At 43.9% G+C, this 26,427-nt stretch overlaps 1 protein-coding gene across 1 annotated transcript in view; it reads right to left on the bottom strand.

Annotated features, from left to right (window-relative positions):
• LOC132782166 (caspase recruitment domain-containing protein 11) overlaps positions 1 to 26,427 on the bottom strand; it is a 177,620-nt gene that overhangs the window by 51,721 nt on the left and 99,472 nt on the right. Inside the window, exons 12-16 of the mRNA XM_067461883.1 lie at positions 22,266 to 22,381; positions 8,406 to 8,509; positions 5,053 to 5,105; positions 2,576 to 2,687; positions 1,400 to 1,601 (exon numbers count right to left, since the gene is read on the bottom strand). Coding sequence (XP_067317984.1) covers positions 1,400 to 1,601; positions 2,576 to 2,687; positions 5,053 to 5,105; positions 8,406 to 8,509; positions 22,266 to 22,381 — 587 coding nt within the window. The remainder of the gene's footprint in view (positions 1 to 1,399; positions 1,602 to 2,575; positions 2,688 to 5,052; positions 5,106 to 8,405; positions 8,510 to 22,265; positions 22,382 to 26,427) is intronic.

The following is a 26,427-nucleotide window of genomic DNA, read 5'->3' as shown; positions in this document are numbered from 1 at the left end:
TTGGCCTGGAGAGCCCAGTTGAGGTGGTTCAGTTCCCCTTGGAGGAGTTGGGGTTCGCAGATTCTTTTTGCACGGTCTGCCAAGGCTTTAATGGTGCTTCTTTTTTGACTTGGGTGATGGTTGGAGTTTTTATGTACATATCTATCTGTGTGTGTGGGTTGTCTGTAGCCTCCAACAACCCTTCCTCTGTACATGAGGCAGGACATTGTGGACAAGCATGCTGATGTGGAGTTGATTTTTGCTTGATAGTCAAGCAGGGCTTCTTGTAAGTTGGAGCACGGTCCAGGGTATTACATACTTATAGGCATTCCACACTTTGAAAAGAAACCTGAATACCAAAACACTTCTGGTTGGTCCCAAGTATCTTGGATACCCAACTTGTATCTGCTCCTATCCCAGCAATAAAAAAGAATTAAACATTATTTTGCCATGTGAATGAGAGAAAGAAAATACATGAAATATAATTAAATGCTGGAGATTTTAAATTGCATGGTCTGATTGTTGTGAGCTTTTTTTTGGTCTCAATCACATATTAAAAAGTGGAATAATAATAATAATAATAATAATAATAATAATAATTTCCAGAGTTTTGGACCACAATACTCCTGGGAAAAAACAAAATATGGATCATCGATGTTGCAATCCCAGGCAACAGCAGGACTGATGAGTAGCAACTGGAAAAGCTTACATGATATGAATATTTAAAGATTGAATTGCAAAGACTCTGGCACAAGGCAATCAAGGTGGTCCCAGTGGTGATCGGCACACTGGGTGCAGTGCCGAAAGATCTTGGCCTGCACTTAAAAACAGTGGTCGCTCACAAAATTACCATCTGTCAGCTACAAAAGACCACCCTATTCGGATCTGCATGCATTATTTGCCGGTACATCATACAGTCCTAGACACTTTGGAAGTATCCGACGTGTGATTCAGACAGATAAGAGTTTTGGAGCATAATACTCCTGACCTCACAATCATGTTAAAAAACAAAGTATGGATCGTTGATGTCGCAATCCCAGGCGACAGCAGGATTGCAGAGAAACAACTGAAAAAGCTAACACGATAGGAGGATTTAAAAATTGAACTGCAAAGACTGTGGCACAAACCAGTAAAAGTGGTCCCAGTGGTGATCGGCACACTAGGTGCAGTGCCTAAAGACCTTGGCCTGCACTTAAATACAATCGGCTCTGACAAGATTACCATCTGCCAGCTGCAGAAGGCCACCTTACTGGGATCTGCACGCATTATTCATCAATACATCACACAATACTAGACACTTGGGAAGTGTCCGACGTGTGATCCAATTCAACAGCCAGCAGAGTGTCTGCTGTGGACTCATCTTGTTGTGTTTCAAATAATAATAATAATACCCAATATGATTTCATTGTGTAACCCTTACCAAAAGGAGCTGGTGCCCCTCTCTGAGGCCGGCTTTCTCTGCCAGGGAATACATCTTGACCGACTTGATGAAGTTCCCTTTGATGTTCCCTCCCAACAGAGTGATCTCCGAACTCAGCGTGTCTCCATTCACGATGATTTGCTGGACAGCATGGAATGTGTTGTGGAGGCGGCCAACAGATGTCACCGAAGGACGGAAGGGCCTGAGTCAATGGGAAGAAGAGAGGACATGGGCTTTTCTCAATTTGGAATTGAAATAGTGGAAGTCAAGGCCCAGGAGACAGGGGAGAATGGGACACACAACTCAAGACACAGCCAGCTGGCTTTGTTCATAGATGGTAAGGACCAGGAATTATTATTAGAGAACTCCATCTTTGAGGAAACTCATGATTTGGGTTTTTTCCCCCAATCAGACTACTCTGAGTCTGAACTATGAAACATATGTACATATTTTATTAGAAGGATAGGGAGGTCCAGGTCTAGAGACCATTTTTGGACACTCAGAGCCCACCATGCTCTGCACCAGACCCACCAGACACAACACAAACCAGTCGTGGCCTCAAGTCTGGTTATCACTTTGTAAATACTGAGCAAAAACACCTTGATCAAGTGGAGTGAATCCTGTTCACTGGGAGTAGTGCTGGGGAATTTCCCAATGGATTGGGTCCACCCTAGCAGATTGGCCTGGTGCTCTGTGTATATGAACAGCTTTATGAAGGTTACACAAAACTGGAGCCCACTGGGACATTTTCTGTTCCTCTTGAGCTTCAAAGCTAACCGGCTTATGCAACTGGTGGAACCAAACAGGAAAGGCTTATCTGGATTGTACCACTAAGGCAGTGGTTCTCAACCTGGGATCCCCAGATGTTTTTGGCCTTCAACTCCCAGAAATCCTAATAGCTGGTAAACTGGCTGGGATTTCTGGGAGTTGTAGGCCAAAACATCTGGGGACCCCAGGTTGAGAACCACTGCACTAAGGGTCCTCTACAAAATTAATGCAGCCTTCCTATATTATAGAAATCTCACAAGAGAGAAATGACTAGTCTCCACCTCTCTCCTTGCATATTCGCTTTCTGTCTGCAAGCTAATGTTCTCCATGCCAATGGGTCTTTCCTGTACTTCCTTTTGTAGTGGTTTTACTAGTTGACATTGAGCAGAAACCAAGCCTTCAAAATACCTTTCCAGAGAGAACTTCCGAAAAATGGAGTTGACTTGCTCGAAGTCCAGCCCTTCAGACTGATGGGAAGAGGATGAGGAAGGCAATGAGGAATACCTGTCATGAAACTCATCTGGAGAAAGAGGGGGAGAAAAATGTTGGTAGGATACAAAACAAACAACAAAACTAAGAGTGGTGAGAAACAGACCTGGAATTTTGCTATATTTGAGCATTAAAGTTAGACTGGAACAGTAGGGCTCAGTATCTGAAAGACTCAGGTTGTGTTCCTATGTTGTTGTTGTTGTTCATTCGTTCATTCGTCTCCGACTCTTCGTGAACTCATGGACCAGCCCACGCCAGAGCTCCTGGTCGACCATCACCACCCCCAGCTCCTTCAAGGTCAATGTAGTCACTTCAAGGATGCCATTCATCCACCTTGCCCTTGGTCGGCCCCTCTTCCTTTTTCCTTCCATTTTCCCCAGCATAATTGTCTTCTCTAAGCTTTCCTGTCTCCTCATGATGTGGCCAAAGTACTTCCACTTTGTCTCTACTATCCTTCCCTCCAATGAGAAGTCAGGCTTTATTTCCTGAAGTATGGATTGGTTGGATCTTCTTGCAGTCCAAGGCAGACCTTTCTTCCAACACCACAGTTCAAAAGCATCTATCTTCCTTCACTCAGTCTTCCCTAAGGTCCAGCTCTCACATCCGTAGGTGACTATGGGGAATACCATTGCTTTGTGTTCCTATACACACCAAGTTTATTTGGGAGATCAACATGAGTTTTTCTTGATCCTGGTGTATTTTTCCTGGAAACTCCCGGCATGACAGAAAACTTTTCATTCCTACTTCCCAGGTCCATTGAAATAAGGCCAGTTATTTCATGTCTCTACTTGGCTGTTTGGAGTATCCTAGAACTAGCTAACATGACCATCACCAGTAAACACAGCTATTGTTTCCAGGACACAGAATCCATTGGAAATAGCAACCTTCTTCAAGCCTCCTATACTAGTTATTTGTAATGTATACAATTCAGATTGCTTATGTGTGCACTGGTTTGCAGTTTTCCTTAACTCTATATTGTGGGAGGGGCTGCAGTCCATGTGACCAGATCTGGGACTATTCAGGACTCAGACTCCATTTTAGAAACAGCATGCTTTTGGAAGTCAATAGAAACAGAATGCTTTAGGTAGGTGATTCTCAACCTGTGGGCCCCCAGATGTTTTGGCTTTCAACTTCCAGAAATCCTAACAGCTGGTAAACTGGCTGGGATTTTTGGGAGTTGTAGGCCAAATCACCAAGGGAATCACAGATTGAGAACCACTGCTTTAGGGGCACTATATTAGATTTTCAAACCAGAGAGATACTTTAGACTTTGGACTGTTAAAATTCTAAGAAAGATGCCCCGTGTTATCTACACAGAGAAACTACTTCAAATCCTATCTGTAACTGGATTGATATGCAATGAACCTATATGCTGAATACATGAAGTTTGTGAGTAAATCAACTATGTTATAATGTTATAATGTAGACTGCTTTATTTTAGTCTCAAAGAGCACTCTGAACCCCAACAATGATAGAATTGGGCCAAACTTCCCACACAGAACCCCCATGACCAACAGGAAATACTGTGTTTTCTAAAGGTCTTTGGCCATGTCAGAGTGTCTCCGATCAGGCTGTTCCAGTTTCCATGCGCCGTCAGCCTCTCAAGTCAACTGGGTTGAACTTCACGGCTCCGGCAGCAAGCTTACAGGTCTGCTCCTTGGTAAACCTCCGGCAACATATCCATAAATCCATAAATCCACACTTCGAATAGTTCAGGGCCCATAACCTTTTGTCAGAGTGAGACCCTCCGATCTGGCACAGCGAATGTGAGGTTTCCAAAACACACAGACTCAATCACCACACAGTATTCTTCTTCGGTTCCAAAATAGCTTTACTAGAAGCGTCTATTCACAAGCGACTACATTTTGATAATGAAAGATGGCGACTAACAAAGTACAGGACTAAACACACAGACAAAACATCCTGCCCTTCCGGCTGGTTAACTCCCTTTTTCTTCTCTGGGCAAAAGAATTTCTGTTATCTCAGTTTCAAGGATTTTACTCTTACTTCCTCTAGTGACTACAATTCTAGCACACAGCTGAACATAACTGAATCCATCTTTGAAATGCAATACTAACACATTGAAAAACACATATATGAAATAACCACAATTATCCTGACAGGCCACCCCTCTGATACACCCTCGCGACCCCCACAGGGGTCCCTACCCCCAGGTTGAGAAACCCTGAAATAAATATTTCAGCATAAGACAGAAAAAAGCGGCAGAATGAAGGAATTCAGCAGTACCGTTGAGATAAATGGTTTATTTTGGCACAGGCTTTTATGGGTATCAATCCACTTCTTCATAGGCATCTGACACCCCTTTTGGGCACCAGGTGACCCATCTCAGCAAACTTGTTTGTAAACACAACTGAACCCTCCAGCCTCCTCCTTACCGTCTAACTCCAAAGTGTCGTAACCAATGCTGTCATTGTCTTCTTCAGTCAGGCTGGAATTAAAGAAGACACAAGACAGTAGTTATTCTCTTTCTCTTTCTCTTTCCTTTTCAAAACACATCCCAGCATTGAGCAACAAGGAGAAGAAGGCTTAGAACAGAGACCTCTCCAATGCAGGAAGCTGGCTCGAGGTTAACAGGCGCATGGAGACAGGTGGTGCCAACAGAGAAGATTTAAGGTTGGGGAAGGTACCATTCAGAAAGGAGGGATGCTGCGAGGAGGGCAGCAGATCAACCCAAAGCTTCTAAGGAAGGAGACATCTCCTCTCGCCCTGCGTGATGGGAAGCGGGCAGAGCAGAAGCATTTCAGGTCTCAACTACTTCAGGTGCCTTCTTCGCGCCTGGCATCGCTTGATTCAGAACTATTTCAGAAAGGTATGCACAGGCTTAGAAGCTCCATTGCCTTTAGCTATCCACAGTGGGATGTTTCACAGATGTGAACTTCAAGGGAATGTATTTCTGGACTTCCAGGAGGAGTATCCCCAATCTGAAAGGCTTAGGAAGGGAATCATTTTGGATTTTGGAATGGTATCTTGAAAGTGGGAGCTAACATTTGTCTATGTTTGATATGCAGCTTGTTTGCATAGCCTGGAGTTTATTTTGTGTACAGTATTTGAAATGAAGCTGTGCATGAAACAAAGTCTGTGTACCAGACATTAAAGATGTCACCATTTCAGTGGATAGTTTTGGGTTGCAAATTATATTACAGCATGCTAGGAATCTGTGTGTGTGTGTGTGTGAACTGTAAAATAAGGTGCATGAAGCTGATTGGTTGGGCAATGCCCGGGGAGCAGGCTGAGCCTGGGACTTTTGGATGCTGTTACTGTTTTGTTCAGGCTATGCAGGTGCACAGAGAGTGAAGAAGTGAAGCAGAGAGAGACAGAGTTTGGAGTGTGCTCTCGCTTCATGAGCTGCTGAAGGAGTTTATCCACATGGACAAAGAAGGACCATTTTAAATCTCTCATAAAAGGACATGTGAGTTGATGCAACTGATCACATTGTACATACGTTCTTCTGAACAACAAAGCATAAACTACTTGTTATTTACTGTTCACCTGCGTGGCATATTTTCTTTCTCTGGCAAGGCAGTGTGTGGGCTGATCATACGTCAACTACAGGTGGTTTATTTTACATGACGCCACAAAGTATTATGGAATTCCAAACAAGAGATGCTCAATATATTATTTCATAATGATGATGATGATGATAATGATGATAGAACTGCAAAAACTCTGGCACAAGCAAGTAAAGGTGTCCCAGTGGTGATCAGCACATTGGGTGCAGTGCCTAAAGACCTTGGCCGGCACTTAAAAACAATCAGCGCTGACAAAATTACCATCTGTCAGCTGCAAAAGGCCACCCTATTGGGATCTGCACACATTATTATACATCACACAGTCCTAGACACTTGGGAAGGGTTCGACGTGTGATCCAATACAACGGCTAGTGATCTTGTTTGCTGTGTACTACTCTTGATGTTGATGATCGTGCCATTACTGCTCAAGCAGGGAGCTTTGAGGTCTTAGAACAGAAGCTCTCCGAAGCTCTAGGTGCTCTTACTGCCTATTACAGGGAAAACCAGCTGATCCCCAACCCATCTAAAACACAGACATGTGCCTTTCATCTCAAGAACAGACAAGCATCCCGAGCTCTGAGGATCACCTGGGAAGGAATCCCACTGGAGCATTGCAGCGCACCCAAATACCTGGGAGTCACTTTGGACCGTGCTCTGACCTACAAGAAGCACTGCCTGAACATCACGCAAAAGGTGGGTGCTAGAAACAATATCATACAAAAGCTGACTGGCACAACCTGGGGATCACAACCAGACACAGTGAAGACATCTGCCCTTGCGCTATGCTACTCTGCTGCTGAGTATGCGTGCCCAGTGTGGAACACATCTCACCACACTAAAACAGTGGATGTGGCTCTTAATGAGACATGCCGCATTATCACGGGGTGTCTGCGCCCTACACCAATGGAGAAATTACACTGCCTAGCCAGTATTGCACCACCTGACATCCACCAGGAAGTAGCAGCCAATAGTGAAAGGACCAAGGCCGAGACATCTCCAGCTCATCCCTTGTTTGGGTATCAGCCAGCACGTCAACAACTTAAATCAAGAAATAGTTTTCTAAGATCTAAAGAGACACTCGCTGGAACACCTCAGCAAGCGAGAGTCCAAAAGTGGCAGGCCCAAACCCAGTACCTCAATCCGTGGGTGATACCAGATGAGAGACTCCCCCCTGGGCACACAGAAGACTGGGTGACTTGGAAGGCACTGAACAGACTGCACTCGGGAACCACGAGATGCAGAGCCAACCTCAAGAAATGGGGCCACAAAGTGGAATCCACAACATGCGAGTGTGGAGAAGAGCAAACCACTGACCACCTGCTGCCATGCACCCTGAGCTCTGCCACATGCACGATGCAGGACCTTCTTGCAGCAACACCAGAGGCACTCCAAGTGTCCAGAGACTGCTCAAAGGACATTTAATCAACTACCAAACTCACGCATTTTGTATTTTCTCTGTTTGTTTGTTTTGTTCTGTTAGAAATGTAATACAATTGACTGGTTGCCCTGATATGACAAATAAATAAAAATAAATAAATACTCTGGTTGAATAATAATAATAATAATAATAAATACAACAGCCAGCAGAGTGTCTGCTGTGGACTCATCTTGTTGTGTTTCAAATAATAATAATAATAATAATAATAATAATAATAATAATAATAATAATAATAATGTATTTGCCTATTTCCCTATGTACTTCCTTTCTCTTACTCTCATTTTCTTCTCTTTGTAATAATACCTTAAAAATCTATATATATGTTCAAAAATAACTGCACACGCTTAAGGCTCTATTTGATCCAGCACCTGTTCTTTTCCTTTCCTTTCTCTTCTCTTCTCCTTTGAAAAAGAAAACCCACAATGCATGCAAAATGTCACCAGTTCACCAGTGGCAATACTTCCATCTAAGGGAAGTATTTTCAGGTACAGTACAAGCCCAGGAAAAATTGGAGTTGCCCTCGTCACCTTGTCAAATGCGATCAGAAGCAATCTGACAATTCCATATATTCCTCCCCCAGCCCAAAGCAGCAGCAAGGGAAAATATATATGATGACAGTCACCGTCTCAAAGCAATACGGCACCCACGGCTAACTCAGCCATCTCCCAACATGCTTAGTAGCCGCAGCAATGGGTTTCATCATGCACCTCTTTTAATAATAGGAGTTGCATGAAGCCCAGAGTCTGCAGTTTGCTCATATCTTACATCTGGAAGCACCCACCTGCTATGGGGAGCATCTTCTTTGGAACGCCGGAGTATGGAGTCATTCCCTGGTGGCTCTGGGGTTGTGGACATGATGCTGGGGTTGCGATTCCGCAGCGTTTGCTGTATTTTGAGAAGGAAGAAGACGTAAGACACATAACATGCACATAAAAGGCCTAAAACAGCAATGGGTTGTTGTAGGTTTTTTCGGGCTATATGGCCATGTTCTAGAGCAGTGTTTCTCAACCTGGGGGTCGGGACCCCTGAGGGGATTGCGAGGGGGTGTCAGAGGGGTCACCAAAGACCATAAGAAAACACAGTATTTTCTGATGGTCATGGGGATTCCATGTAGGAAGTTTGAGCCAATTCTATGGTTGGTGGAGTTCAGAATGTTCTTTGATTGAAATGAACTATAAATCCCAGCAACTGCAACTCCCAAATGTCAAGATCTATTTTCCCCGGACTCCACCAGTGTTAACATTTGGGCATATTGAGTATTCATGCCAAGTTTGGTCCAGATCCACCATTGCATGAGTCCACAGTGCTCTCTGGATATAGGTGAACTACAACTCCCAAACTCAAGGTCAGTGCCCATCAAGCCCTTCCAATGCTTTCCATTGGTCACGGGATCCAAGTTTGGTTCAAATCCATCGCTGGTGGAGATCGGAATGCTCTTTGATTATAAGTGAACTATAAATCCCAGCAACGACAACTCCCAAATTACAAAATCAATCCTCGCCCAACCCCACTAGCATTCACATTTGGGTGTATTGGGTATTTGTGCCCAGTTTGGTCCAGTGAATGAAAATGCATCCTGCATATCAGATATTTACATTATGATTTATAACAGTAGTAAAATGACTGTTATGAAGTAGCAATGAAAACAATATTATGGTTGGGGGTCACCACAACATGAGGAACTGTATTAAGGGGTCACGGCATTAGGAAGGTTGAGAACCACTGGTCTAGAGGCATTATCTCCTGACGTTTTGCCTGCATCTATATGGCAAGCATCCTTAGCAGTAGTGAGGTCTGTTGGAACTAGGAAAAAGGGCTGGAACTAGGAAAAATGCTAATCAAGGTGATCAGTTGAAACATTCACACCTAGCTCCAGCAGACAAGAGTCCTTTGTCTCACCCTGGTCATTCCACAGATATATAACCCTTTTTCCTAGTTCCAACAGACCTCACTACCTCTGAGGATGCATGCCATAGATGCAGGCGAAACGTCAGGAGAGAATGCCTCTAGACCATGGCCATATAGCCTGAAAAAACCTACAACAACCCAGTGATTCTGGCCATGAAAGCCTTCAACAATACAGAAAAAGCAATGTTCAATTCAGTTCTGACCTCAGTTTTCAAAGCCTCTGAGAAAGAAGCACATTTTTAGGTTTGCGCTAGAAACAACATCATATGAAAGCTGACTGGCACAACCTGGGGATCACAACCAGACACAATGAAGACATCTGCCCTTGTGCTTTGCTACTCTGCTGCTGAATTCGCATGCCCAGTGTGGAATACATCTCACCACGTGGATGTGGTTCTTAATGAGACATGCCACAGTATTACAGAATGTCTACACCCAACGTTGCTGGAGAAATGATACTGCTTATCCAGTATTGCACCACCTGACATCTGTTGGGAAGTAGCAGCCTGTAATGAAAGAACCAAGGCATTGACATCTCTGGCCTATCTTTTGTTTGGATTACAGCCAGCAAGCCAATGCAAGAAAATCAAGAAATCATTCCTAAGACCTACAGAGATACTTGCAGGAACATCTCAGCAAGCAAGAGCCCAAAAGTGGCAGGCTAAAACCTGGAACCTCAAGCCATGGCTGAGACTGGATGAGAAACTCCCTCTTGGGCACACAGAAGATGGGGAGACTTGAAAGGCGCTGAACAGACTGCACTCCACCACCAAGAGTTGCAGAGCTAACCTTAAGAAATAGGACTACACAGTAGAATCCGCAATACGCAAGTGTGAAGAAGAGCAAACCACAAACCACCTACTACAATGTAGCCTGAGCCCTGCCACATGCACAATGGAGGACCTTCTCACAGCCACACCAGAGGCACTCCAAGTGGCCAGCTTCTAGTCAAAGGACATTTAGAATCATGCCAAGTTTTTAACTTTGTTTGTGGTTTCTCTTATATTCATATATTTTGGTCATTTCTATCTCATCCAGTGTTTTATCATTTTATGTACATTTGGCCTGCCCATTGTGATGGTTTTTCTACCTTATTACTTTGTACTGTCTATTTACTTTTATGTCTTACTTATTTACTGTGATGATATTTTTGTTGTTATGTATTATCGGGCTTCTGTATTATCGGGAATCTGTACAAGGACCAAGTAGCAACAGTAAGAACTGACCACGGAACAACAGACTGGTTCAAGATTGGGAAAGGCGTACGGCAAGGCTGCATCCTCTCACCCAACCTTTTAAACTTGTATGCAGAACACATCATGCGAGGATGTGCGGGGCTGGATGAATGCAAAGCTGGGGTGAAAATTGCTGGAAGAAACATTAACAGCCTCAGATATGCAGATGACACCACTCTGATGGCCGAAAGCGAGGAGGAGCTGAGGAGCCTTCTAATCAAGGTGAAAGAAGAAAGCGCAAAAGCCGGGTTGCAGCTAAACATCAAAAAAACCAAGATTATGGCAACAAGAATGATTGACAACTGGAAAATAGAGGGAGAAAACGTGGAGGCCGTGACAGACTTTGTATTTCTAGGCGCAAAGATGACTGCAGATGCAGACTGTGGCCAGGAAATCAGAAGACGCTTACTTCTTGGGAGGAGAGCAATGTCCAGTCTCGATAAAATAGTGAAGAGTAGAGACATCAGACTGGCAACAAAGATCCATTGCCTAGTCAAAGCCATGGTATTCCCTGTAGTCACCTACGGATGTGAGAGCTGGACCTTAGGGAAGGCTGAGCGAAGGAAGATCGATGCTTTTGAACTGTGGTGTTGGAGGAAAGTTCTGAGAGTGCCTTGGACTGCGAGAAGATCCAACCAGTCCATCCTCCAGGAAAGAAAGCCCGACTGCTCACTGGAGGGAAAGATACTAGAGACAAAGTTGAAGGACTTTGGTCACATCATGAGGAGACAGCAAAGCCTGGAGAAGACAATTATGCTGGGGAAAGTGGAAGGCAAAAGGAAGAGGGGCCGACCAAGGGCAAGATGGATGGATGGCATCCTTGAAGTGACTGGACTGACCTTGAGGGAGCTGGGGGTGGTGACGGCCGACAGGGAGCTCTGGCGTGGGCTGGTCCATGAGGTCACGAAGAGTCGGAGACGACTGAACGAATGAACAACAACAACATTATCGGGCTTGGCCTCATATAAGCCTCCCCAAGTCCCCTTTGGGGAGATGGTGGCGGGGTATAAATGAAGTTTATTATTTATTATTATTACTAGCCATCCCCTGCCACACGTTGCTGTGGCCCAGTCTGTGTATATGTGCTTTGTGTATGTATATATGCGTTTATGTCACCAGTTCACCAGTGGGCCACAGTTTATGTGTGTATATATGTGTGTATATATGTGTGTTTGTGTATATATGTTGTTTTGTGCATGTATTGTAATGCATTTTTTCTTGTTTTTTGGCTTTTAAAGTCTCTTCTGCTGTGTTTTTCAGTGTTTTTATAGTGATGGTCACTTGTTGGCCTGATAGGTGTATTGTGTCCAAATTTGGTGTCAATTCATCCAGTGGTTTTTGAGTTATCTTAATCCCACAAACAAATATTACATTTTTATTTATATAGACTAGCCGTCCCCTGCCACGCATTGCTGTGGCCCAGTCTGGTGGTCTGGAAAATAAAGTAATGGTTTGTAATCTATGTAATTTCTTTATGGTTGTGGGTAAACAGTATTTCTTGTTCTTTCTTTGTCATTGTAGATGTGGAGAGTGTCTGGTTTGCCTCCTCTGGAATATGCAACATATCATTGTCCTTCTTTAGGGGTCCCTTTCAAATCTATGATATTATATCTCTGTGTGTGTGAATCATATATATATCTATTAGGCCTGGGTAACAATGGAAAAATTTGTTTCTAAAATCGATTCGTTTTTTGGGGTTTTTTGCGTTTCGATATTTAAAAGAATTCCGAAATTTTCCTTTAAAAAAGTTCGATATTTACAAAATTTCGTAAATGGTAAAAAAATTACAAAACAATAACGAAACAATAACGAATCGATTCGTTAATGGCGGCCGCGATCGCCCAATACGCTAAAAAAACTTCTGAAGCTTCCCTCTCCCTCTGTTGTTGACTGTTGGTGTGATATTATAATTTTTTTTCACTAATTAAACAAAAAACAACTATAAAACTTGCCCCAGACATGCAGAAATAATAACAAAACGACCTCAAACCAATAACGAAAGGAATACATAACGAAATACGAAGCATTTACGAAACGAATTGAAAAATTCGTTTCGTTTTTAAGTTGCTCCAGAATGGTTCGTTATCGCTTCGTTAAAAAAAAACAACGAATTTTTAACAAATTACGAATTAACGAAACGAAACCGCCCAGTCCTAATATCTATATCCATGGCTGGATGGCTCTTTGTCAGGAGGGCTTTGAATACATTTTCTTGCCCTGGTGAAGAGAGTTGGACTGGACGGCCTTAAGTATTTTGTATTGGTCATGGGTGTTCTGTGTGGAAAATTGGCCCCAATTCTGTCGTTTGTGGGGTTCAGAATGCTCTTTGATTGTAGGTGAACTATAAATCCCAGTAACTACAAATCCCAAATGTCAAGGTCTATTTCCCCAAACTCAATCTTTGTTGATATTTGGGCATATGGAATATTTGTGCCAAGTTTGGTCCAGATCCATCATTGTTTGAATCCACAGTGCTCTCTGGATGCAGGGGAACTAAAACTCCCAGACTCAAGGTCAATGCCACCAAACCCTTCCAGTATTTTCTACTGGTCATGGGAGTCCTATGTGCCATGTTTGGTTCAATTCCATAATTGGTGGAGTTTAGAATGGATGGCCTTAAGTATTTTGTATTGGTCATGGGTGTTCTGTGTGGAAAATGACCAAATCAATCACCCCCAACCTCACCAGTATTCAAATTTGGGAGTATTGGGTATTTGTGCCGAATTTGGTCCAGTGACTGAAAATACATCCAGCATATCAGATATTTAGATTACCATTCATAACAGTAGCAAAATTACAGTTGTGAAGTAGCAATGAAAATAATATTATGGTTGGGGGTCACCACAACATGAGGACCTGTACTAAGGGGTCGCGGCATTAGGAAGGTTGAGAACCACTGCTATAGATATTCTGATGCAATGCCACACCGAAAGGTTGTGCTTCTCTAGTCCTCCTTTGCCAGCATCCCAGTCCTGGTGCTGAGGGAAAAAAGAAAAAGGGAGGCTGGGCAGACCTGTTTATTTATCATGTCAGAAGTGAATTGAGAATACAGATATAATGTACAGAGAAATCTATATAAATAAAAATGTAATGTTCGTTTGTGGGATTAACAGAACTCAAATACCAGTGGGCGAATTGACACCAAATTTGGACACAAGACACCTAACAACCCAATGTATGTCCTTCACTCAAAAAAATTGATTTTGTCATTTGGGAGTTGTAGTTGCTGGGATTTATAGTTCACCTAAAATCAAAGAGCCTTCTGAACTCCACCAATGATGAAATTGAATCAAACTGGGCACACAGAATTCCCATGACCAAGAGAAAATACTGGGAAGGTCTGGTGGACATTGACCTTGAGTTTTTTGGAGTTGTAGTTCACCTACATCCAGAGAACACTGTGGACTCAAGCAATGATGGGTCTGGATCAAACTTGGCACAAATACTCAATATGCCCAAATGTGAACACTGGTAGAGTTTGGAGAAAATAGGCCTTGCCATTTGGGAGTTGTAATTGTTGGGATTTATAGTTCACCCGCAATAAAATAGCATTCTGAATCCCACCAATGATAGAATTGGACCAAACTTTCCACACAGAACCCCCATGACCAACAGAAAATACTATGTTTTCTCATGGTCTTTGGCGACCCCTCTGACACCCCCTCGCGACCCCCATGGGGGTCCCGACCCCCAGGTTGAGAAACACTGATCTATAGTAAACAACAACATAATAACGCTGGGAAAAGGCAGGTTCAATTCTAGCCCACCCAACTGTAGCCACATGTATCTGCTCACAACAAACAAGGTAACGGGGGGGGGGGGGGGGGGGAATCTGATAAGCCTTACCTGCAACCTTGTTCTCATATGTTACCCTCCCCTCCACCCCAATCTATAAGCTTGGTCACCAGAATGGAAATTATTCAAATGGAAATTGGTGTAAAATGTCAAAATGTCAGAGCTATTCCTAGACATTTTGCTGCATGACACGCAAATAGTGCTCACCAGCAAATGTGCTGCCTAAATCCACAAGTCAAGATGCCTCACACCAAAACCAGGCAAGTTAGATGTCTCAAGCATCTCTCCCTAACATTCACATCCAATTATGAACGTATGACTGTCAATATGCAGCCTTTCCCAGACCTGAGGTAGACATCTCAATCTGCCAACGGTAGAGACGGCCGTGCAAGGCAGCTTCCTAAAGAATCCAAGCCCAAGGAGTGAGTGTTTCTACTCCGCAGACCAATATCTTCTTGCTTTGATGCCTTGCCAATAATATCAGTATGCGTCTGGCTGGACGTCTCTTCCAAAGTTTTTGACAGCTTGCTCAACCCAAAGCTATGATTTACATAATGGCTAATGAGTTGCTCCTCCGCCCTGATGTTCAATCCCCAGAAGTCAATTTTATGTTTTCTCCTGCCCAGAGCACAGAGGTGGTTATTCTATTTATATTGATTTATCTGGTATGCCAATGCCAGACCTTTCCACCTTCTGCAAAACACCATACAGCAAAACATAGTGTAAAATAAAACAGCAATGTACAGCACTATTATAAAAGAAAGAGAAAGGTAAAAAGCTTTCAAGGCAAGAGAGGCTTCAATAAGCAGAAATAAACACTCGAGCTTGCTTTGGAGGATGGGGCAGATCCACCAAGGACTGCTTGGGGAATCTGCAGATTGATAGCATGAGGCAGCATTTCTCAACCTGGGGAGGGTCGTGAGGGACCCCTGGGAGGGTCGTGAGGAGGTTTCAGAGGGGTCGCCAAAGACCATAATAAAACATATATTTCTGACCAAAACTAACAAAATGAAGTTCAATGGGGACAAATGCAAGATACTCCACTTAGGCAGGAAAAACGAAATGCAAAGAGACAGAATGGGGACAATGCCTGGCTCGAGAGCAGTACGTGTGAAAAGGATCTTGGAGTCCTCGTGGACAACAAGTTAAACATGAGCCAACAATGTGATGTGGCGGCAAAAAAAGCCAATGGGATTTTGGCCTGCATCAATAGGAGCCTAGTGTCTAGGTACAGGGAAGTAATGCTACCCCTCTATTCTGCTCTGGTTAGACCACACCTGGAATATTGTGTCCAATTCTGGGCACCACAATTCAAGAGAGATATTGACAAGCTGGATTGTGTCCAGAGGAGGGCGACTAAAATGATCAAGGGTCTGGAGAACAAACCCTATGAGGAGCGGCTTAAGGAGCTGGGCATGTTTAGCCTGAACAAGAGAAGGCTGAGAGGAGATATGATAAGGTAAAGGTAAAGGTAGTCCCCTGACATTAAGTCCAGTCATGTCTGACTCTGGGGTGTGGTGCTCATCTCCATTTCTAAGCCGAAGAGCCAGCGTTGTCCGTAGACACCTCCAAGGTCATGTGGCCGGCATGACTGCATGGAGCGCCGTTACCTTCCCGCCGGAGTGGTACCTATTGATCTACTTACATTTGCATGTTTTCGAACTGCTAGGTTGCCAGAAGCTAGGGCTGACAGCGGAAGCTCATGCCGCTCCCCGGAATCGAACCTGCGACCTTTCGATCAACAAGCTCAGCAGCTCAGTGCTTTAACCCACTGCGCCACCGGGGGCTCCTTGGAGATATGATAGCCATGTATAAATATGTGAGAGGAAGCCACAGGGAGGAGGGAGCAAGCTTGTTTTCTGCTTCCCTGGAGACTAGGACGCAATGGAAGAATGGCTTCAAACTACAAGAAAGGAGATTCCATCTGAACATGAGGAAGAACTTCCTGACTGTGAGAGCCATTCAGCAGTGGAACCCTCTGCCCCGGAGTGTGGTGGAGGCTCCTTCTTTGGAAGTTTTTAAACAGAGGCTGGATGGCCATCTGTCAGGGGTGATTTAAATGCAATATTCCTGCTTCTTGGCAGAATGGGGTTGGACTGGATGGCCCATGAGGTCTCTTGCAACTCTTTGATTCTATGATTCTTTGATGGTCTTAGGAACCCCTTTGGCAGAAAAGGCTGAACATCACCCCACCTGTCCTTCTCTTCCTTTTTGGAAACAGACAGCGAATCCTCCAATCAAAAGCCCTTCTCTGCTGTGATTGGCCGGCCTCTCAGTCAAGGGGAGGGGTGTTTCTGAGACTACAAGTGGTGAGAGGGGAGAGCAGGTGCGCTCAGCACATGGCAGCATGGTGTGCGTGTGTGGGCAAGGGAGAGCGTGCGAAGCTACAGGGAGGCTCACACCAGCAAGTCCCTTCTGTATGGGAAGTTTGGCCCAATTCTATCATCGATGGGGTTCAGAATGCTCTTTGATTGTAGGTGAACTATAAATCCCAGCAACTACAACTCCCAAATGTGAAGGCCTATTTTCCCCAAACTCCACCAGTGTTCACATTTGGGCATATTGGGTATTTGTGCCAAGTTTGGTCCAGATCTATCATTGTTTGAGTACACAGTGGGGATGACTGGTCCCAAAAGTTAATTGTGTATCCAGCAATCATCTTCCTTGATTCTATAATTTGCTGATAGGCCTGTGTATTGTATCTTTTTACTCTGTTTCCCCTTCCTCTCCCTCACGCCCTCTTATGCTTCAGTATTTATATTTACATTTTAAATGTACTAAACGTAACTATGACCTTTATTTCCTGTGCTAAGCCTCCGGTGGCGCAGTGGGTTAAACCCCTGTGCCAGCAGGACTGAAGACCGACAGGTCACAGGTTCGAATCCGGAGAGAGGCAGATGAGCTCCCTCTATCAGCTTCAGCTCCTCATGCGGGGACATGAGAGAAGCCTCCCACAAGGATGATCAAATCATCAAATCATACGGGCATCCCCTGGTCAACATCCTTGCAGACTGCCAATTCTCTCACACCAGAAGTGACTTGCAGTTTCTCAAGTCACTCCTGACACAACAAAAAAATAAATAAATTCCTGTGCTGGTCTATGACTGAAATAAATGATTTGATTTGAGTCAACAGTGTTCTCTGGATGTAGGTGAACTATAAGTCCCAAACTCAATGTCAATGCCCACCAAACCCTTCCAGTATTTTCTCTTGGTCATGGGAGTTCTATGTGCCAAGTTCGTTTCAATTCTATCGCTGGTGGAGTTCAGAATGCTGTTTGATTATATGTGAACTAGAAATCCCAGCAACTACAACTCCCAAATGACAAAATCAATCCCACCCTCAACCTGACTAGTATTCAAATTTGGCCATATAGGATATTTGTGTCAAATTTGGTCCAGTGAATGAAAATAATGCATATCAGATATTTACATTACAATTCACAACAGTAGCAAAATTACATTTATGAAGTAGCAACGAAAATAATTTTATGGTGGGGGGTCACCACAACATGAGGAACTGTACTTACTTAGGCGATCCCTCGTAGTCCAAGGATGATGGTCCTCCAAGTTCGGTGTCCTGGGGGTGGGTTCGTAGGTGGCTGTGGAGCCCTATTCTTGACCTGCATCTTCTTCCACAAGGAGGGCATTGGTTTCCAGGTGGGAGGCGGTCTCGGTCGTGGTTGGCTTGATGCGCCTAACTCTTGGCACGTTTCTCTCTTTCACCCTCCATTCTGCAGCACTGCTGGTCACAGCTGACCTCCAGCTGGGCTCCCCAGTTCTCAGTGTCTATGCCAGAGTTTTTAAGGTTGGCTTTGAGCCCATCTTTAGATCTCTTTTCCTGTTCTCCCACATTCCATTTTCTCTTCTTGAGTGCGGAGTAGAGTAACTGCTTTGGGAGACGATGGTCGGGCATCCGGACAACGTGGTCGGTCCAGCGGAGTTGATGGCCAAGGACCATTGCTTCAATGCTGGTGGTCTTTGCTTCTTCCAGCATGCAGACATTTGTCTGCCTGTCTTCCCAAGAGATTTGCAGGATTTTCCGGAGGCAGCGCTGATGGAATTGTTCCAGGAGTTGCATGTGACGTCTGTAGACAGTCCACGTTTCGCAGGCATATAGCAGGGTTGGGAGGACAATAGCTTTATAGACATGCACCTTGATATCCCTATGGATGTCCCGGTCCTCAAACACTCTCTGCTTCATTTGGAAAAATGCTACATTAAGGGGTCACGGCATTAGAAATGTTGAGAAACACTGACTTAAAAGATGGCGTGGTTGCTGGCTTGCCATGAAGTTTATTTATTTGCAGGAAAGAGGGAGAGGAGACCTTCCTTTGCTTGTTTCCTTGCAATCAGATATCATTCTTTTTTGCATTCTTTTCTTTACAGTTCCTTGTGTTTTTGCAATCCATAAGCTTAAGAAGGGAGGGGAGGGGACACAAGGTTTCGGCAATTGCCAGCCGATCCATTTTCTCCCCTGGCTGGATGCATTCCCATAATCTCACAAGGTAGACATCCTATTACCCAGCGATGTGATCGCGAGCACAGCGGGCGCCGTGAGTTACAGAGGGAATGATCTTGCGGAGTGTGAGCGAAAGGCCCTTGGAAGGACACAGAAACACCTGGCTGGGTGACTGCAAGAGACGCTGGCCCCTGGAAATGAAAAGCATTGTCTGATGGGAGCATACATTATTCTTCCTAGGATTGTCATTGCAACACGGAACGTGCTCCCAATGGAAACAGCTAACAATAGTAATTGAGAAGCGAGTACATATAAAAATAGAGAAGATAGGGCTGGCACTATTGTTGGGCAGCAAGAAGCAAGTGCTTCTGGGAGAAGATGCTGGAAGTCAGGAAAAACTTATTCCAATGTTTCTCAAGCTTCCTAATGCTGCGATCCCTGAATACAGTTCCTCATGTTGTGGTGACCCCCAATCATAAAATTATTTTCATTGCTACTTCATAACTTTGCTACTGTTATGAATTGTCATGTAAATACATGATATGTAGGATGGATTTTAATTCACTGGACCAAATTTGGCACAAATACCTGATCCGCCCAGATTTGAATACTGGTGGGGTTGAGGGTGGGATTGATTCTCTAATTTGGGAGTTGTAGTTGCTTGGATTTATAGTTCATCTACAATCAAAGAGCATTCTAAACTCCACCAGCAATGGAACTGAACCAAACTTGGCACATAGAGCCCCCATGACCAGCAAAAAAAAAATACTGGAGGTCTTTGGGGAAAATTCACCTTGAGTTGGGAAAGTTGTAGTTCACCTACATCCAAAGAGAGCCCATGACCAACAGAAAATACTGGAAGAGTTTTGTGGGCATTGACCTTGAGTTTTGGAGTTGTAGTTCACCTACATCCAGAGAGCTCCCATGACCAACAGAAATTACTGGAAGGCTTTGGTGGGCATGGACCTTGAGTTTTGGAGTTGTAGTTCACCTGCATCCAGAGAGCTCCCATGACCAACAGAAAAAACTGGAAGGATTTGGTGGGCATTGACCTTGAGTTTTGGAGTTGTAGTTCACCTACATCCAGAGAGCTCCCATGACCAACAGAAATTACTGGAAGGGTTTGGTGGGCATTGACCTTGAGTTTTGGAGTTGTAGTTCACCTACATCCAGAGAGCACTGTGGACTCAAACAATGATGGCTCTGGACCAAACTTGGCACAAATACGCAATATGCCCAAGTGTGAGCAAACTTGGCCCACGGAACTCCCATGACCAACAGAAAATACTGGAAGAGTTTGGTGGGCATTCACCTCCATCCAGAGCACTGTGGACTCAATGATGGATCTGGACCAAACTTGGCACAAATATTCAATTTGCCCAAATATTCAATATGCCCAAATATGAACACTAGTGGACTTTGGGAGAAATAGACCTTGACATTTGGGAGTTGTAGTTGCTGGGATTTATAGTTAACCTACAATCAAAAAGCATTCAGAACTCTACCAACGATGGAATTGAATCAAACTTGGCACACAGAACTCCCATAACCAACAGAAAATACTAGAAGGGTTTGCTTGGCACTGACCTTGAATTTTCGAGTTGTAGTTCACCTGCATCCAGAGAGCACTGTGGATTCAATGATGGATCTGGACCAAACTTGGCACAAATATTCAATTTGCCCAAATATTCAATATGCCCAAATATGAACACTAGTGGACTTCGGGAGAAATAGACCTTGACATTTGGGAGTTGTAGTTGCTGGGATTTATAGTTCACCTACAATCAAAGAGTATTCTGAACTCTACCAATGATGGAATTGAACCAAACTTGGCACACAGAACTCCCATGACCAACAGAAAATACTAGAAAGGTTTGGTGGACATTGACTTTGAGTTTTGGAGTTGTAGTTCATCTGCATCCAGAGAGCAGTGTGGACTCAAACAATGATGTATCTGGACTAAACTTGGCACAAATATTAAATTTGCCCAAATATTCAATATGCCCAAATATGAACACTAGTGGACTTTGGGAGAAATAGACCTTGACATTTGGGAGTTGTAGTTGCTGGGATTTATAGTTCACCTACAATCAAAGAGCATTCTGAACTCTACCAACGATGGAATTGAACCAAACTTGGCACACAGAACTCCCACGACCAACAGAAAATACTGGAAGGGTTTGGTGGGCATTGACCTTGAATTTTCGAGTTGTAGTTCACCTGCATCCAGAGAGCAGTGTGGACTCAAACAATGATGTATCTGGACCAAACTTGGCACAAATACTTAAAATGCCTGAATTTGAATACTGGTGGAGTTTGGGGGAAATAGACGTTGACATTTGGGAGTTATAGTTTCTGGGATTTATAGTTCACCTACAATCAAAGAGCATTCTGAACTCTACCAATGATGGAATTGAACCCAACTTGACACACAGAACTCCCATGACCAACAGAAAATACTAGAAGGTTTTGGTGGGCATTGACCTTGAATTTTCGAGTTGTAGTTCACCTACATCCAGAGAGCACTGTGGACTCAAACAATGATGTATCTGGGCCAAACTTGGCACAAATACTTAAAATGCCCGAATTTGAATACTGGTGGAGTTTGGGGAAAATAGACGTTGACATTTGGGAGTTATAATTGCTGGGATTTATAGTTCACCTTTAATCAAAGAGAATTCTGAACCCCACCAACAGAAGTGGGCCAAACTTCCCACACACAACTCCCATGCCTTGACATGGGTCTTTCTCCAGCCTCGCCTGCTCTCCCTCGCCTACATGTGCACACCACGCTGCCATGCACCAAGCACACCTGCTCTTCCCCTTGTTTGAGGGGCTGGCCAATCACAGCAGGGTATGGCTTTTGGTGGGAAGATTGACCGTCTGTTTCCAAAATGGAAGAGAATGAGAGGAGGAGAGATCTTCATCCTTCTCTGCCAAAGGGGTTCCTAAGACCATCAGAAATGTATGTTTTCTGATAGTCTTTGGAGACTTCTCTGAAACCTCTTGCAACCCCCCCCCCCCCAGGGGTCCTCACTCCCAGGTTGAGAAACACTGCTTTAAGTGATAAGGTCCATAACTTGAATAAAGAAAGGCATTTTTTAAGGCTTGAGGATACAGATTGACAAATCCTTGCAGTTTGCAGCAATATGGAGATCAGAATGGACTCAAATTTCCTCCCTGGTCCCGTAGCCTTATCCCACAGGGAAGGTCATGCATGGGGTGCCCCACCAGTTCCTTACAATTTTGCCAACTTTGCAGCTGCCCACTGAGTTGCTGATGGAAACAGGATTAGAGGAATTGGTGTCGGCGTGGCTGCTGCTGGTGTCACATCGGTCATCGTCATGTCCTCGGACCGCTGAGCTCACAAATGACAGAAAAGGATGGAGTCAGGAGGGATGAAAGATACCTGAGATATTGGCATTAGGGTCTGCTTCGGTGGAAATAATGGTGTGCAAACAAGATTCCTAACACATGCGATTATTGCTTTGGGTTGGCGTGCACTTCCCTCCCCGCCTCCCTTGATGCCGTCGATTTCTATCTCTTCCCTGACCCAAGGCGTTCTTTTTTGCTTTCTCATCCTGCCTGACTCATTTCTCTTTGTTCCAAAAGCAAATCAAAACCAGGTCACAACAACTACCTTTGAAAATTGGAACCAAATCACTCTCTTTAGGACTACAGCTCCCAATGGCTCTAACCATTGACTAAGAATGATTGGAAGTGGAGTCCAAAACACACGGAGCAAGGCCAATTTGGAGAAGCAATGGGCAAACCTTAGAAAGCATAGGGTTGCTGTGAGTTTTCCAGGCTGTATGGCTATGTTCCAGAAGCATTCTCTCCTGACGTTTCGCCCACATCTATGGCAGGCATCCTCAGAGGTTGTGAGGTCTGTTGGGAAGTAAATAAGTGAGGTTTATATACCTGTGGAATAATGTCCAGGGTGGGAGAAAGAACTCTTGCCTGCTTGAGGTACGTGTGAATGTTGCAATTGGCCACCTTGATTATTTATTTATTATTTATTATTTATTTACGGCATTTATATGCCGCCCTTCTCACCCCGAAGGGGACTCAGAGCGGCTTACAATATATATTTTCATACAATATATTATATTAATAATATAGTACCATATCAGTATATATTACTATATTGCACTATACTATTATATTGTAATATTTTTAGTAATATTACATGTAATGTAAATATATAATTATAATTATAATATTGAATATAATTGTATAATAATTGATTAGCATTGAATGCAGGGGCGGTTCAACCTATTATGCAAAGTAAGCATTTGCAGTATTGTTGATTTTGACCTTGACATATGTGAGTTGTAGTTATTGGGGTGTATAGTTCACCTACAATCAAAGAGCATTCTGATCTCCACCAATGATGGAATTGAACCAAATATGGTACACAGAACTCCCACGATGAACAGAAAATATATATCAGTGATTGGTTGGGGGGGGGGTGCCAAAATACTGTTTGCTTACTGTTGAAAATTATCAAGGGCCGCCTCTGATTGAATGGCCTGCAGTTTGAAAGCCTGGCTGGTTGCTGCCTGGGGGGATCCTTTGTTGGGAGGTGTTATTTGCCCGGATACCATGCAGTTGTGGACAAGTCTACACAGGGACCACCAAACGTCGCACCCAAACACGCATCAAGGAACATGAAAGGCACTGCAGACTACTTCAACCAGAGAAGTCAGCCATAGCAGAGCACCTGATGAACCAGCCTGGACACAGCATATTATTTGAGAACACAGAAATGCTGGAAATGCCACTCTCACAACCACCATGCCAGGCTACACAGAGAAGCCATTGAAATCGACAAGCATGTGGACAATTTCAACAGAAAGGAAGAAACCATGAAAATGAACAAAATCTGGCTTCCAGTATTTAAAAAACTCAGGACAGTAAATAGCAAGACTCAAAAAACAGGGGGATTCCAGACAGGAAACAATCAGAACCAGCTAACACCTCCCAACAAAGGATTCTCCCAGGCAGCAACCAGCCAGGCCTTGAAACTGCAGGCCATTGAATGCTAATTGTGGTCAATGTTTACACTTGTCTCAAGCAGACAAGAGTTCTTTATCCCACCCTGGACATTATTCCACAGATATTAAAAAACCCTCTAAAATCAGAACGGTAGATAAAGAGCAAGACTCAAAAAGCAGAGGGATTCCAGACAAGAATCAATCAGGGCCAGCTAACACCTCCCAACAAAGGATTCCCCCAGGCAGCAACCAGTTAGGCCTTGAAAGTACAGGCCATTGAATGCTAATTGTGGTCAATTGCAATGTTTACACTTGCCTCAAGCAGACAAGAGTTCTTAATCCCACCCTGGACATTATTTCACAGCTAGCATCTCCCAACAAAGGATTCCCCCAGGCAGGAAGCAGCCAGGCTTTGAAGCTGCAAGACCATTCAATAATAACAATTATTATTATTATTATTATTATTATTATTATTAAAAGATCTCAGCCAGCATTTGAAAACAATAAACATCGATAAAATCACGATCTGTCAACTGCAAAAGGCCACCTTACTTGGATCTGTGCGTATCATTCGAAAATACATCACACAGTCCTAGACGCTTGAGAAGTGTTCGACTTGTGATTTTGTGATACGAAATCCAGCATAGAGATCTCATTTGCAGTGACATACTGTGCTTTTGTGTCAGTAAAATAATAATAATAATAATAATAATAATAATAATAATAATAATAATAATAATAATCTTTATACTGCTCTGTCAGGGCAGTTTCCAAACAACATCACCAAAACATACAAAGTAAACAGCACGACATAATGCTAATCAAGGTGGCCAATTGCAATATTCACACATACCTCAAGCAGACAAGAGTTCTTTCTCTTGCCTAGTTTCCAACAGACCTCACAACCTCTGAGGATGCCTGCCGTAGGTGTGGGTGAAACGTCAGGAGAGAATGCTTCTGGAACATGTGCCAAACAGCCTGAAAAACTCACAGCAACCCAGTGATTCCGTCTATGGAAGCCTTCGGCAATATATCTTATCAGAAGTATGTAATTATTATTTCAAATCCTGCTCTTGAGTGAATGATTTCCCCAAACCCAACGATCAACACAAATCCAACAGGTTATTTTGAAGATGCGATAAGGAATTCTTTGCTTAATCACATCTGCCACCTGAGCACCAGGAGACAGATGGCAATTAATTTGCTTCAAATGCTCTCTCGGATTCTGCTTATCCCACTCTCTTCTGGGACTGGTGGTAAGAGTCTCTTTACACAGAAGTCTCAAAGGCTTTGGCTCTTGGATCGATTTGGACTCAGAACCAGAGCAATCTGATATGAGAAGAGTCCTGAGGTGGGAAGGAGTCTTGGTTCAAATACAGTGGGGAAAAGGGTATTTAATCAGATAGCAATTGTACAAATTCTCCGACTTAAAAAGATGAGAGAGGCCTGTCATTGACATCATAGGTAGACCTCAACTATGAGAGACAACATGAGAAAACACATCCAGAACAATCGTATTGTCTGATTTTTAATTTATTTATTTGCAAATTATGGTAGAAAATAAATATTTGGTCACCTACAAACAAGCAAGATTTCTGGGTCTCACAGACAGGCTTCTCTGTCCTCCACCCATTACCTGTAGTAATGGCACCTATTTGAACTTGTTCTCAGTATAAAAGACACCTGTCCACAACCTCAAGCAGTCATACACCAAACTCCACAATGGTGAAGGCCAAAGAGCTGTCGAAGGACACCAGAAACAAAATGATCGCCCTGCACCAGACTGGGAAGACTGAATCTGCCATAGGCAAGCAGCTTGGAGTGAAGGATCAAGAATTAGAAAATGGAAGAGTTACAAGAGATACAAGACCACTGAGAATCTCCCTCAATCTGGGGCTCCACGCAAGATCTCACCCCGTGGGGTCAAAATGATCACCCCTACCATCATTAACTAAGAAGGCTGTCGAGGTCCTGAACCGGTGCTTGGCCGCTGTAACGGTCTGGATGAGGGCGAACAAATTGAAACTGAATCCAGGCAAGACAGAGATACTCCTGGTCAGTCGTAAGGCCGAACAGGGCATAGGGTTACAGCCTGTGTTGGATGGGGTCGCACTCCCCCTGAAGACGCAGGTTCGCAGCTTGGGAGTGATCCTGGACTCATCGCTGAGCCTGGAACCCCAGGTTTCGGCGGTGACCAGGGGAGCATTCGCACAATTAAAACTTGTGTGCCAGCTGCGCCCGTACCTTGGGAAGTCTGACTTGGCCACGGTAGTCCACGCGCTGGTTACATCCTGTATAGACTACTGCAACACTCTCTACGTGGGGTTGCCTATGAAGACTGCTCGGAAGCTACAAATGGTCCAACGATCGGCAGCCAGGTTGTGAACAGGAGCAGCACTCAGGGAGC

The sequence above is a fragment of the Anolis sagrei genome, chromosome Y, assembly GCF_037176765.1.
Source record: "Anolis sagrei isolate rAnoSag1 chromosome Y, rAnoSag1.mat, whole genome shotgun sequence".
NCBI classification, from domain to species: Eukaryota; Metazoa; Chordata; class Lepidosauria; order Squamata; family Dactyloidae; genus Anolis; species Anolis sagrei.
The sequence above is the reverse complement of the archived record's forward strand: the minus strand, read 5'-3'. Positions and strand labels throughout refer to the sequence as shown.